Source organism: Tarenaya hassleriana, unplaced genomic scaffold (assembly GCF_000463585.1).
Source record: "Tarenaya hassleriana unplaced genomic scaffold, ASM46358v1 Cleome1, whole genome shotgun sequence".
Classification (NCBI taxonomy): Eukaryota; Viridiplantae; Streptophyta; class Magnoliopsida; order Brassicales; family Cleomaceae; genus Tarenaya; species Tarenaya hassleriana.
In genome coordinates this window covers 1981541-1992856 of record NW_010960187.1, presented here as the reverse complement: position 1 = coordinate 1992856, position 11316 = coordinate 1981541, and the positions used below count along the sequence as shown (strand labels likewise).

At 40.8% G+C, this 11316-nt stretch overlaps 4 protein-coding genes across 7 annotated transcripts in view; all 4 read left to right on the top strand.

Annotated features, from left to right (window-relative positions):
- The first annotated feature begins 1429 nt into the window (after positions 1 to 1429).
- On the top strand, positions 1430 to 4243 carry LOC104805376 (ABC transporter G family member 20-like). The gene has a single exon (XM_010529935.2). The coding sequence runs from the start codon at positions 1895 to 1897 to the stop codon at positions 4145 to 4147; it is 2253 nt and encodes a 750-aa protein (XP_010528237.1). The 5' UTR covers positions 1430 to 1894; the 3' UTR covers positions 4148 to 4243.
- Positions 4244 to 4680: 437 nt separating this feature from the next.
- On the top strand, positions 4681 to 6928 carry LOC104805359 (serine/arginine-rich splicing factor RS2Z33-like). 4 transcript variants are annotated; one of them, XM_010529923.1, is made up of 7 exons: positions 4681 to 4727; positions 5118 to 5234; positions 5690 to 5729; positions 5816 to 5911; positions 5989 to 6185; positions 6249 to 6347; positions 6551 to 6928. In XM_010529923.1, the coding sequence occupies exons 2-7, from the start codon at positions 5125 to 5127 to the stop codon at positions 6867 to 6869; spliced, it is 861 nt and encodes a 286-aa protein (XP_010528225.1). In that variant the 5' UTR covers positions 4681 to 4727; positions 5118 to 5124; the 3' UTR covers positions 6870 to 6928. The 4 variants fall into 4 exon arrangements, with proteins under 4 accessions (XP_010528225.1, XP_019057923.1, XP_010528207.1 ...); XM_019202378.1 differs by lacking the exon at positions 4681 to 4727 and adding an exon at positions 4769 to 5019; XM_010529905.2 differs by lacking the exon at positions 4681 to 4727 and adding an exon at positions 4769 to 5023.
- Positions 6929 to 7202: 274 nt separating this feature from the next.
- Positions 7203 to 9565, top strand: LOC104805348 (pentatricopeptide repeat-containing protein At2g37310). The gene has a single exon (XM_010529893.1). The coding sequence runs from the start codon at positions 7461 to 7463 to the stop codon at positions 9432 to 9434; it is 1974 nt and encodes a 657-aa protein (XP_010528195.1). The 5' UTR covers positions 7203 to 7460; the 3' UTR covers positions 9435 to 9565.
- A 562-nt stretch (positions 9566 to 10127) lies between these two features.
- The window catches only part of LOC104805339, a 2088-nt gene continuing 899 nt past the window's right edge, over positions 10128 to 11316 (top strand). Inside the window, exons 1-4 of the mRNA XM_010529882.1 lie at positions 10128 to 10347; positions 10451 to 10561; positions 10696 to 10831; positions 11069 to 11118. Of these exons, the coding sequence (XP_010528184.1) occupies positions 10524 to 10561; positions 10696 to 10831; positions 11069 to 11118 (224 nt within the window). The 5' untranslated portion in view covers positions 10128 to 10347; positions 10451 to 10523. The remainder of the gene's footprint in view (positions 10348 to 10450; positions 10562 to 10695; positions 10832 to 11068; positions 11119 to 11316) is intronic.

Genomic DNA, 11316 nt, shown 5'->3' with positions numbered 1-11316 from the left:
AAAGAGTGTCGGTTTCGGAGGCGAGAGTGGAGAGGGGAAGCCCTCTCTATCATTATCTGGAAACAAAGCCCTAGTTTTATTTTAAAACGTCACCGCACGGCCTCGTCCTTTCTCCAGCCTCATGTCCCCTCACGGTCTCGCTTCCTCACGTTTTCGCTATGCCCTCATAGTCTCTCACCCTCTCTCGTCCCTTTGGTTCGGACTATCCGCAAGTACGGGTAATCGGTTGACGAAACCCATGATCCGAGTTCTCGTGGACGGATAACCCGACCTCGTACTCGCCTCGATCGGGTAACCGAATTTCAGATACCCGTGGAAGAAATGCCCGAGAATATTCGAAATTCAGTTTCTTGTCCAATGCTAAGGCTTTAAAGGATTCTAGTAAGTAGGGTTTGAGACTATCCATCATCATTGGCGTTGTTTATACATTTGAGTTTTTTTTAAGATCTGTTTTTGGTAGCGTCGATATTGTTGTTAGGGGTGCATATTTCAAGTGTCGATTTGTTTTTTTTTGTAAAAAAATATATATCGGTTTTTTAATCCATTCGACTTTGTTTGATTTCAGTTTTCAAAAAAAAATCTAATTTTTAAAGAAAATTTCATTTTTTTAAAAAAAATCGATTTTTTTTAATGATCGGTTAGGTTCGCATTCAGTTGGATTAATTTAATTTTAGAGAAAGTTATAATCCATCCGTCCCTTTCTAACAGGAAAATCAGTCATTGGTTTCTGATTTCAACTTATTAAACTGCTTCTATTTTTGGACAAAATATGTCAAAATGAAATAATGTAATTGAATTTATCTTACTATGCACGGGGATCGAAATTGAAAATGATTGGAGTTAGATTTTGGATTGGACCGTAGAAAGATGTATTTATCTTTCAGTAAGCGGTGAAGGGCAGATACAACTGCCCTAACCAACACCCAAACCAAAAAAACATAAAAAAAATCGCAATTCCTGTCTCCTCACGTTATGTGTATCTTATTCTACTGTTTTTATTATGACCATAACACTCGTGGCTTTCGTGTCGCCTTTGAAGCCGTGTCCTGGTCGAGACAAAGCATGCACATGCTCATGCATGTATACATACGTTTTTATCCATATATGTATGTATATACGTGCATGGGCGGACCCAAGTTAATAAGAGCGGGGCACATGCCCCCATTGATCCAATAAAAATCTATTAATTTTCCTTATAATTTTTTAAATACATTAGTTAAAAGCCCCATGTAAATATTAAAATTAAATTGTGTCCCTCTCAAATATTTCTCTAGGTCCGTCCATATATACGTACATTTCATGTATTATTTTTTCTAAGAAATCATGGAATCCATGTATACGTATATTTCATGTATTATTTTTTCTAAGAAATCATGGAATCAATTGTTGACCATAATTAAAAAAAAAAAAGGAGAGAGATTACTTGTTATAGAAGAAAAATCATGACCAAAACCATGGGTTATATCAATTTGATTGCGACACATGAAGTATTGAACTGAAACTGAACATAAATGAGTATTATTAAATGCATATTATCAAGAGTTCAATGGATTTTCCATGAAAGGAAATAATTCACTTAAAATAGTATTTACCAATCAAGTACCTTAAGCCCCAAGAAATAGACATAATGTCCTTCAAGTTGGGAAAAAAAAAAAAATTCTCACCTACTCAAATAAATGCTTCTATAACATCATTACTCTTTGTTAATAACACATTCAAAATATTTTTTTTATATAAAAAAAGTTAGATACTTGGAGAGATCACCAAACCGATTGACGTTATGTTATGTTTTTATGTTCTTCCCTCTTCTCCCTATAAAGCGTTTCACTTCCATTGCGGCTTTTCTCTTCGTGGGTAAGAGAGAAGACCATTAATTAACTCACACGCAACGCAAATGTCTGGTCTGCTCGGAAAGTTATCTCCGGTAAGACGTGTGGCCGGCGATGATCTCCCTTTGTTTAACGTTGACCAGGCATCATTGGAGCTTCAGGGATATCCTAGAAGAGACAAACAGAGGCTGTCAGCCACACTCGCCGACCTTCTGATTCCTGTGGAGGGTTCCACCAGTGACCACCATCATCATCAAGCCTTGGATTCATGGAGCTCGGTTCCCACTTCTTCTGCATCTCCTTCCTTGTTCGTTCTTTCCTTCAACGACCTGAGTTACAGCGTGAAGATCAGGAAGAAGTTTGAGCTCTTCCCTTGCCAAGGGAAATCAGCTTCTGATGGCAATGGTTCGGCTGTGAACACTAAGGTCCTTCTGAATGGTATTTCGGGTGAAGCCCGAGATGGGGAAATCATGGCCGTTCTTGGAGCAAGTGGGTCGGGGAAATCTACACTGATCGATGCCTTAGCCAACAGGATTGCCAAGGAGAGCCTCCGAGGCTCTATCGCCTTAAACGGGGAAGTTCTCGAATCGAGTTTGCTGAAAGTCATATCTGCTTATGTGATGCAAGATGATCTTCTCTTCCCTATGCTTACAGTGGAAGAAACCCTAATGTTCTCTGCAGAGTTCCGGCTTCCTCGTTCGTTGTCCAAGAAGAAGAAGAAGGCTCGAGTCCAAGCTCTGATCGACCAGTTGGGTCTGAAGAGCGCTGCAAAAACCATCATCGGGGATGAGGGCCATAGGGGAGTCTCGGGGGGAGAACGGAGACGGGTTTCAATCGGTATCGACATAATCCATGATCCGATTATCCTCTTTCTCGATGAACCAACATCCGGGCTCGACTCTACCAGCGCTTTCATGGTGGTCAAAGTGCTTCAGAGGATCGCAGAGAGTGGCAGCATAGTTATCATGTCGATCCACCAGCCAAGCTACAGAATCTTGGGTTTGCTCGATCGGTTGATCTTCCTTTCCCGAGGAAACACAGTTTACAGCGGATCACCAGCTAATCTCCCTCGGTTTTTCTCAGAATTTGGTCATCCAATCCCTGAAAACGAGAACAAAACAGAGTTTGCACTTGATCTTATCCGCGAGCTAGAAGATTCGCCCGAAGGCACCAAAACCCTAGTCGAATTCCACAAGCAATGGCGGATGAAGCAGACCTCAAGCCTCAACATCAACAACAACAATGCCAGCAGACAGAACCAGAACAGAAACACCAACGTCTCTCTGAAAGATGCTATAAGCGCGAGCATTTCAAGGGGAAAACTCGTTTCTGGATCAACAAGCGATTCCGCAAACCTAACATCCTCAGTTTCGACATTCGCAAATCCGTATTGGATCGAAATGATCGTGATTGGGAAACGAGCATTACTGAATTCGAGAAGACAGCCCGAGCTCTTCGGAATTCGATTAGGAGCAGTTCTAGTCACTGGAATCATCCTGGCCACGATCTTCTGGAAACTAGACAGCTCCCCAAAAGGGGTCCAAGAACGTCTAGGGTTCTTCGCCTTCGCCATGTCCACAACCTTCTACACCTGCGCAGAAGCAATCCCGGTTTTCCTACAAGAACGCTACATCTTCATGAGAGAAACCGCGTATAATGCTTACCGGAGATCCTCCTACGTCCTCGCTCAATCCATAATCTCGATCCCATCACTCATCGTCCTCTCCATCAGCTTCGCCGCCACAACCTTCTGGGCAGTCGGACTCGCCGGTGGCGGAAATGGGTTCCTCTACTTCTTCCTCACCATCCTCGCCTCCTTCTGGGCCGGAAGCTCCTTCGTGACGTTCCTCTCCGGCGTCGTATCTCACGTCATGCTCGGATTCACCGTCGTCGTCGCGATCCTCGCATACTTCCTCCTATTCTCAGGATTCTTCATCTCCAGAGACAGAATCCCTCTCTACTGGATCTGGTTCCACTACATCTCCCTCGTGAAATACCCATACGAAGGCGTTCTACAGAACGAATTCGAAGACCCGACGAAGTGCTTCGCCCGTGGGATTCAGATGTTCGACAATTCACCGCTGGGACAAGCTCCGGAGGCCGTGAAGATGCGGCTGCTAAGCAGCATGAGCGGCGTTCTGGGGATCAACCTGACGGCGGAGACATGCGTGACAACGGGGATCGACATTCTGAAGCAACAAGGGATCGGAAATCTCGGAAAATGGGATTGCTTGTGGATCACCATCGCTTGGGGCTTCTTCTTTAGGGTTTTGTTCTACTTCACGCTGTTGATCGGAAGCAAGAACAAGCGGAGGTGAAGAAGAAGCGGAAGAAGAACATTTACTAATTTCAGGGAAACTTTTTATATTCTAAAAAATTTAAAAAGTGAGATAAAAGGAAAGGAAATTGTCATATTTACTCTGGTTTTTTCGAGATATATTTATATTATATGTATTTATATTTCTTTTGTTGTGATTGAATTTAAATTTTAAATTTCATGCCAAATTATTTTCTTAACAATGAATTTGGAATTTAAAATTTTGTAATATGGAATTACAATTTTTTAATTTATTTATATTTTAGTGAAATAATTATAGAGTTTTATGTTAGGGTTTTATCCAAATAATTAATTTGTCGATACGCAAAACTTAATGGGCTTAATGAGAGAGGTCCATTAAAGGCCCAAACAATCTAGTTTCTGTATATTAGAATCTTTGTTCTCTCTTGTTTAATCCTGACCGTTAGTTTTAAAAAGCTTCCAGCTAATCAGGACCGTTGATTGCTACCAGTCGGTTTCATCCTTCTTGTAACAAGTTCAAGGTTTAGGCGCTTGCGCGCGCTTCTTCTCGTCTTTTTCAAGATTAGGGGTGCCAAATTCTGCCCTCATTCTTTCTCCAGGTACGGATTCCGTAAAATTTGGATCTTTTTTCTCGAATTTGTGATTGTTTAGACTCTAAATCACAGTTTCTTTTGTGGATTCAACCATTCCACGGTATCGATTCTTTCAGTGTTTTGTTTTCATCATCTGGATTTCTGTGTTGTCATCGGAAGGTTGACGAATAGTGATTTACTTGACTAAGTTTGATAAGACACGTTATTCGAATTCTTTGTTGGCGCGTGATGAGAAAAGTTTGGTTGAAATTTGATTCGTTTTGGTACGCATCCACGATTTGCGTTCTATCTCGAATATGTAGGTATTGCCATGGATTTTTTTTTTTTTTGTGTATTGATGTAGATGCCTATAGTGTTGCTCTCATAGCGTTGTGATTCAATTTTGTCTTGCCACAGTTTGAAAATGGCTCCTTATGATGATCGTCGGCATGGAATTACCCGTCTCTACGTGGGCCAATTGTCGTCTACAACTCGCACTCGAGACCTAGAACGTCTCTTTAGCCGATACGGAAGGTAACATAATCATTCATTCTGTCTATGGATGCAGTGCCTCAAATTTTGTATCTCAGGCTTGGGAGGGGTTTTTAATTTGACCTTTGTCGTATGAATCCCGAAAGATTTTTGTTTGTTCCATGTGGAACAAGATAAACAATAGCAGGGCTCAAAGTTTGTCTTTTTGGTTATTGGTCTTGCTACTTACTGTAAGTTGATGTCCTATAATCTGTGTGGGAAACTTCTGGATCTAGGTTTAGTGCCTTTTTAGCTTAACCTGGTGGGGTTTGATGAATGGGTCGGTTCGCATTGTTGGAATTGGTGGAAATTCTCGCCAGGTGTATATGTCCCTTCGGCAATTCTGTTTGCTCTCTTATTGCGGTTTTTTTAGTGGAGACGGCAACGATCTCAGACAAATGTTTAACAGTTCCTTAAGTAATGATGGCCTTACCTTTCTCTGGCAACAATTTCCGCAGAGTGCAAGATGTGGATATGAAGCGCAACTATGCTTTTGTTGTAAGTATCTTTTCTCTCAAGTTTGATTGCTCGAAGTGGTTGGTTATATATTTGGTATTTGGTTGTAAACCGACTGTTGACAACAGGAATTTAGTGATCCCCGTGATGCCGATGACGCAAGATATCACTTGGATCGACGGGAATATGATGGAAGTCGTCTCGTCGTGAAATTTTCAAGAGGGGTGAGTTGTTTTGTTTCTCTATCTACTGGTTTCATCAAATTGGGACGAGTGACGCAAAATCATGAATTTTATGGTAGGCACCTCGTAGTTCCCGAGAATACGGTGGTGGCAGTGGCAGAGGTCCACCTGCGGGATCTGGTCGCTGTTTCAATTGCGGTGTTGATGGTCACTGGGCTCGTGACTGCAGAGCTGGGGACTGGAAGGACAAATGTTACCGCTGTGGGGAAAAGGGACATATTGAGAGAAACTGTAGGAAGAGTCCCAAGAAGCTCAGGTAGTACTTGGTCTGTGCATAGTGACATTCCTTTCAAAATCTCGTTTTTTGATGTGGCCTTAGGCGTGGTGGAAGTTATTCGAGGTCACCGGTGAGATCCCGCTCCCCTCGTCGCAGAAGCCTTAGCCAGAGCCGGAGCCACAACCGCCGCCAGAGCTGCAGGTTATTATAATCGGTTACCCCTTATGCGTTTTGCTTTGAGATTTCTTTTTTCACCTGGGTTTTGGTAGATAAAACTAAAGAAACACCAAATTTTCGAACCGATAACTTTCGTAAACCGCGGTTAGAAATGCTTTTGTTTGGCAACTAGTATACACGTGAACTGGTGTGCATACTGATCTTTTGTTTTCCTTGTCAACAATCAGTGGGTCAAGATCCCCTGATGCGGCGAGATCGAGCAGTCCAGCAAAGCCGAGGGAGGAGGATAAGCCGTCGCCGAGAGGAGGTAGGGATGGGAGTCCATCCCCACACGAGGAACGTAGCCCGGGGAGGGATAGAGACAGCAGCCCTCGGGATTCTCCAAAACACCAAAAGCGAGAGGGTAGTCCCACAGAGAATGGCGAGAGCTCTGTTATCAGCCCTCGTCTTGGAGGCGGCGAAAGCCCGAGGGATGATAACTTCCAAGATAACGGTCGTTATGGTTTACGGCTCTCCTTTCTCAGAGCAAGACTGCTTTTTTCTTAACTGTCTGAACATACGTTAGTTTTTGTCAGAGAGTGCGTTTTCAGCTGAAGCTCTTGTCATATCTTTCTCTTCCTCTTTTGTCTTCTTGTAGAAAACAAGACCCATTTGCCAGTTATGAACAAGGTGGGCTCCCCCTATCCCCTAAAACCAACGAAAATGTTAAAACGAATTTAAAAATTATTGTAGTTTGAAAATTTTAACTAAATATATCATATTTATTCTCACCCTTTTGTAGACTAAATTATTAGTTGAACTTCTTTTATAAATTTAAAGACCCAAACTCTTAGACTGAACACATTTCTCACTAACTTCCTTGTTGCATAATAAAATAGGAATAAGTACTGTCTAATTTTGCTGTCTTGTTAGCATTTTAATTATCTAGCATATTTTTTTAATCATTGAGATATTGAAATGATGGATTGTGAAAAAAAAAAGATTTAGTTATTGAAATAAATAACTGAAAACAATTGGATACTAATTTCAATTTTTTAATGGGTTACAGATTTTTATGTGTTTAGAAATAAATTTTCAGTGAAATTAGGATCCTGATTAATTAGTTGCAAAGGCTGTGAGATGATGTTATGATTATGAATGAAGGTGAGCGTCGAAATCCAACGAGCCTTGCAGAGTCTGCGCAGTACGGCCATCGTCGACGGCGGCGCGTACGGTCATCTCGTTCATCACTTCACCCTACACCGGCTTCCTCTCCACGCGCTTCAGCTTCACGCGCGCATCGTCCTCTTCTCCGTCACTCCCGATAATTTCCTCGCTTCCAGGCTCATCAATTTCTACACGAGACAGAACCGTTTCCGACAAGCCCACCATGTGTTCGACGAAATCCCCGTTCGAAACGCCTTCTCCTACAACGCGCTTCTTATCGCGTACACTTCACGTGAGATGCATTCCGATGCGGTATCATTGTTCTCGTCTTGGATTGCGTCTTACTGTTACTCCTCCGGTGCGGCGAGGCCGGATGGTGTTAGTATCTCTAATGTGTTGAAGGCCATGTCCGGATACGATGGTTGCTGGTTCGATTCCTTAGCCCGGGAGGTTCACTGCTACGTGTTGCGAGGTGGGTTTGATTCCGATGTGTTCGTGGGTAATGGCTTGGTCACGTACTACGCAAAATGTGGCCAAGTTGCATCTGCGAGGAGAGTGTTTGATGGAATGCCTGAGAGAGACGTTGTCTCGTGGAATTCAATGATTTCTGGGTATTCTCAAAGTGGATTTCACGAGGAATGCAAGGAATTGTATAAAACGATGTTGACTTGTCCTGGTTTGAGGCCTAATGGAGTGACTGCAATTAGTGTAATTCAGTCGTGTGGCCATTCAAACGATCTTGTTTTTGGTATGGAGGTACATAAGCAGATTCTTGAGAATTTTATTCAGATGGATTTATCCCTATGTAATGCTGTAGTCGGGTTTTATGCTAAATGTGGTAGCTTGGACTATGCAAGAGCATTATTTGATGCGGTGGGTGATAAAGATTCTGTTACATACGGGGCTATGATTTCAGGATACATGGCTCATGGATTTATCAGAGAAGCAATGACTTTGTTTAGGGAAACAGAAAGCATCGGTTTGAGTACGTGGAACTCTGTAATTTCGGGTCTTATGCAGAATAATCAGCCTGAGGAGGTTGTAAGCTTATTCAGGGAAATGATAAAATGCGGTTTTAGGCCTAACGCAGTGACCCTTTCGAGCATTCTTCCTTCGTTCAGTTACAATTCTAACCTAACTGGAGGGAAGGAAATCCATGCTTTTGCCATCCGGAATGGCTGTGGTGGTAATATATATGTCGCAACGGCTGTCATAGATAACTATGCCAAATTAGGATTTCTTCAAGGATCTCAAAGGGTGTTTAATAACTGTAAAGACAGGAGCTTGATTGTCTGGACAGCAATTATATCGGCATATGCTGTTCATGGGGACTCTGAAGCTGCTTGTAATCTTTTTTATCAAATGCAGAGTCATGGAATTAAGCCAGACAATGTCACACTAACGACTGTTCTTTCGGCTTGTGCACATTCTGGAGAAGTGGATAAGGCACGGAACATTTTTGATTCTATGTCAGTAAGCTATGGTATTGAGCCAGGAATAGAGCATTATGCTTGTATGGTAAGCGCTCTTAGCCGGGCCGGAAAGCTCTCAGAAGCAGTAGAGTTTATCCTGAAGATGCCGATAGAACCGAGCGCTAAAGTTTGGGGAGCATTGCTAAATGGGGCTTCTGTTCTCGGTGACGTGGAGATTGCAAGATTTGCATGTGACCGTTTGTTTGAGATTGAACCCGAAAACACAGGAAACTACGTTATCATGGCGAATCTATATACTCAAACCGGGAAATGGGAGGAAGCTGAGATGGTCAGGGATAAGATGAAGGGAACTGGTTTGAAGAAGATAGCAGGCAGTAGCTGGATTGAGACAGGAAAAGGATTGAGGAGTTTCATTGCAAAAGACATTTCATGTGAAAGAAGCAAAGAGATGTGTACAGTTCTAGAGGGTTTGGTTGAGGCAATGAGAGACAGAGGTTATGTCATGAGACAAGAAGAGACTTATGATGCTTAAACTAGTTAGTTGGAACTGAGATTATTCTGTTTATGTAAATAAGATCCAGGTAAAATTATGGGAGATTTTCAGTTATGGATCCATATTTGAGTTTTGAGGCATACTTACAATTTTCGATACAAATATGAATATATATGAAATGCAGTAAATGCTAGATGGTTATTCAGTTTGATATATCATAATCATATATGCACTTTAATGGACTGCCCCCACAAAGCGAATATTAAAGTAAATAAAATATTAGGTCTAAATAGATCTGAAGTGTAAGTTTGGTGAGCCTCTGTCTGTTAGTGGCAAAACATACGTGGTACGATATTGTCGGTAATTTGTAATTTCCTTATATATTTAGTAATGAATCTGTATGAAATTAAAGTTAGAAATTTAAATATATGAAAAGCATAATATATATATATCAGATTGTGTCCGATAAATATAATATAACATATTTATAATAAATTAAGTTATTTGAAATAAAAGTAGAGAGAAAATATGGATCACTTATTATTTTTGTTTTTAATAATAATTTTTTTTTAAAGTAATGATATATATATCACAATAATATAAAACATAATTAGTATCAAAGAAAAAGAAAAGAAAAGGGTTTACCATGGAAAAACTTAATTTACTGTGTTATAAAAAGAAATTTAACAAAATGGTGCCCCAAAATAAAAATATTATTACAAATGAACTCACGAGACTTGAATAATATGACTATCTTCCAAAACTAACAGAGTTGCAACTGTCCAAAACCCTCCTCTGTCCTTTTCCTGTCGACAACCCAAGATTCTTCTCGTTGATAAAACCCTAAACAAAAAAAAAAAGTTCAAATTTTTTTTCTTGTGGGTGTAATTTCCCTCCTCTCTCAAATTTAGGGTTTTTTTTTTGGATTTGGATCTTTGGAAGAAGGTTCAGGGTAAGTAGAATTCAATAATGCGAATCTCAAGATATGAATGCTATTGAATAACCAATCAATGTGATGTTACATGACACGATCTCACACTTTTATCCGTTTGCAGTATGTTTCTGCTATTTGAGCTTTGAGTTCAAGCTTCAAAGAGTTGGTTCTGGTGACTGAATAGAGGAGATATTATGATGATCCATACCTACCACGACAGCACAAAATGCAGGTCTCTCTCTCTCTCTCTCTCTCTCTCTCTCTCTCCTCTCCATAGATACACACACACATATGTATATATGCATGTATACGCTTTCATGTATGTTTAGAGATTGAGACACTTTGTTCCATTTGATTGGAGAAAAGAACACATTGTACAAGTGAGAAGATGGAAGAAGAAGGAGGAGGTTTCAGGACAGTGGAGTGTCTAAGAGGAAGATTGCTAGCAGAGAGACAAGCTTCAAGAACTGCAAGAGAAGAAGCAGAGCTTATGTGCATAAAGGTTTACCTTTTCTCCCCATAGATCTCAACTTTATGTGTTTTTTCTTCATCAATTATGATTTCGAACAAAAAAGGAACCATTTTTATGCTTTTGAATCATCTGGGTCTGACCAAGAACCAAGAAAGAATCGTTCTTTTATGTTTTCTAATATGATCAAGGGCCCAAAAAGAACCAATCTTATATCTTGAAGGCATTCTTTCATTACATGATGAATATTCATTGTTCTTCTGGTTATAGATAACAGAGCTAGAGGTACATCTCGAAGAAGAGATCAAACTAAGGGAAAGATTAGGATTTCTTCAAGGATCTCAAAGGGTGTTTAATAACTGTAAAGACAGGAGCTTGATTGTCTGGACAGCAATTATATCGGCATATGCTGTTCATGGGGACTCTGAAGCTGCTTGTAATCTTTTTTATCAAATGCAGAGTCATGGAATTAAGCCAGACAATGTCACACTAACGACTGTTCTTTCGGCTTTTTGCCC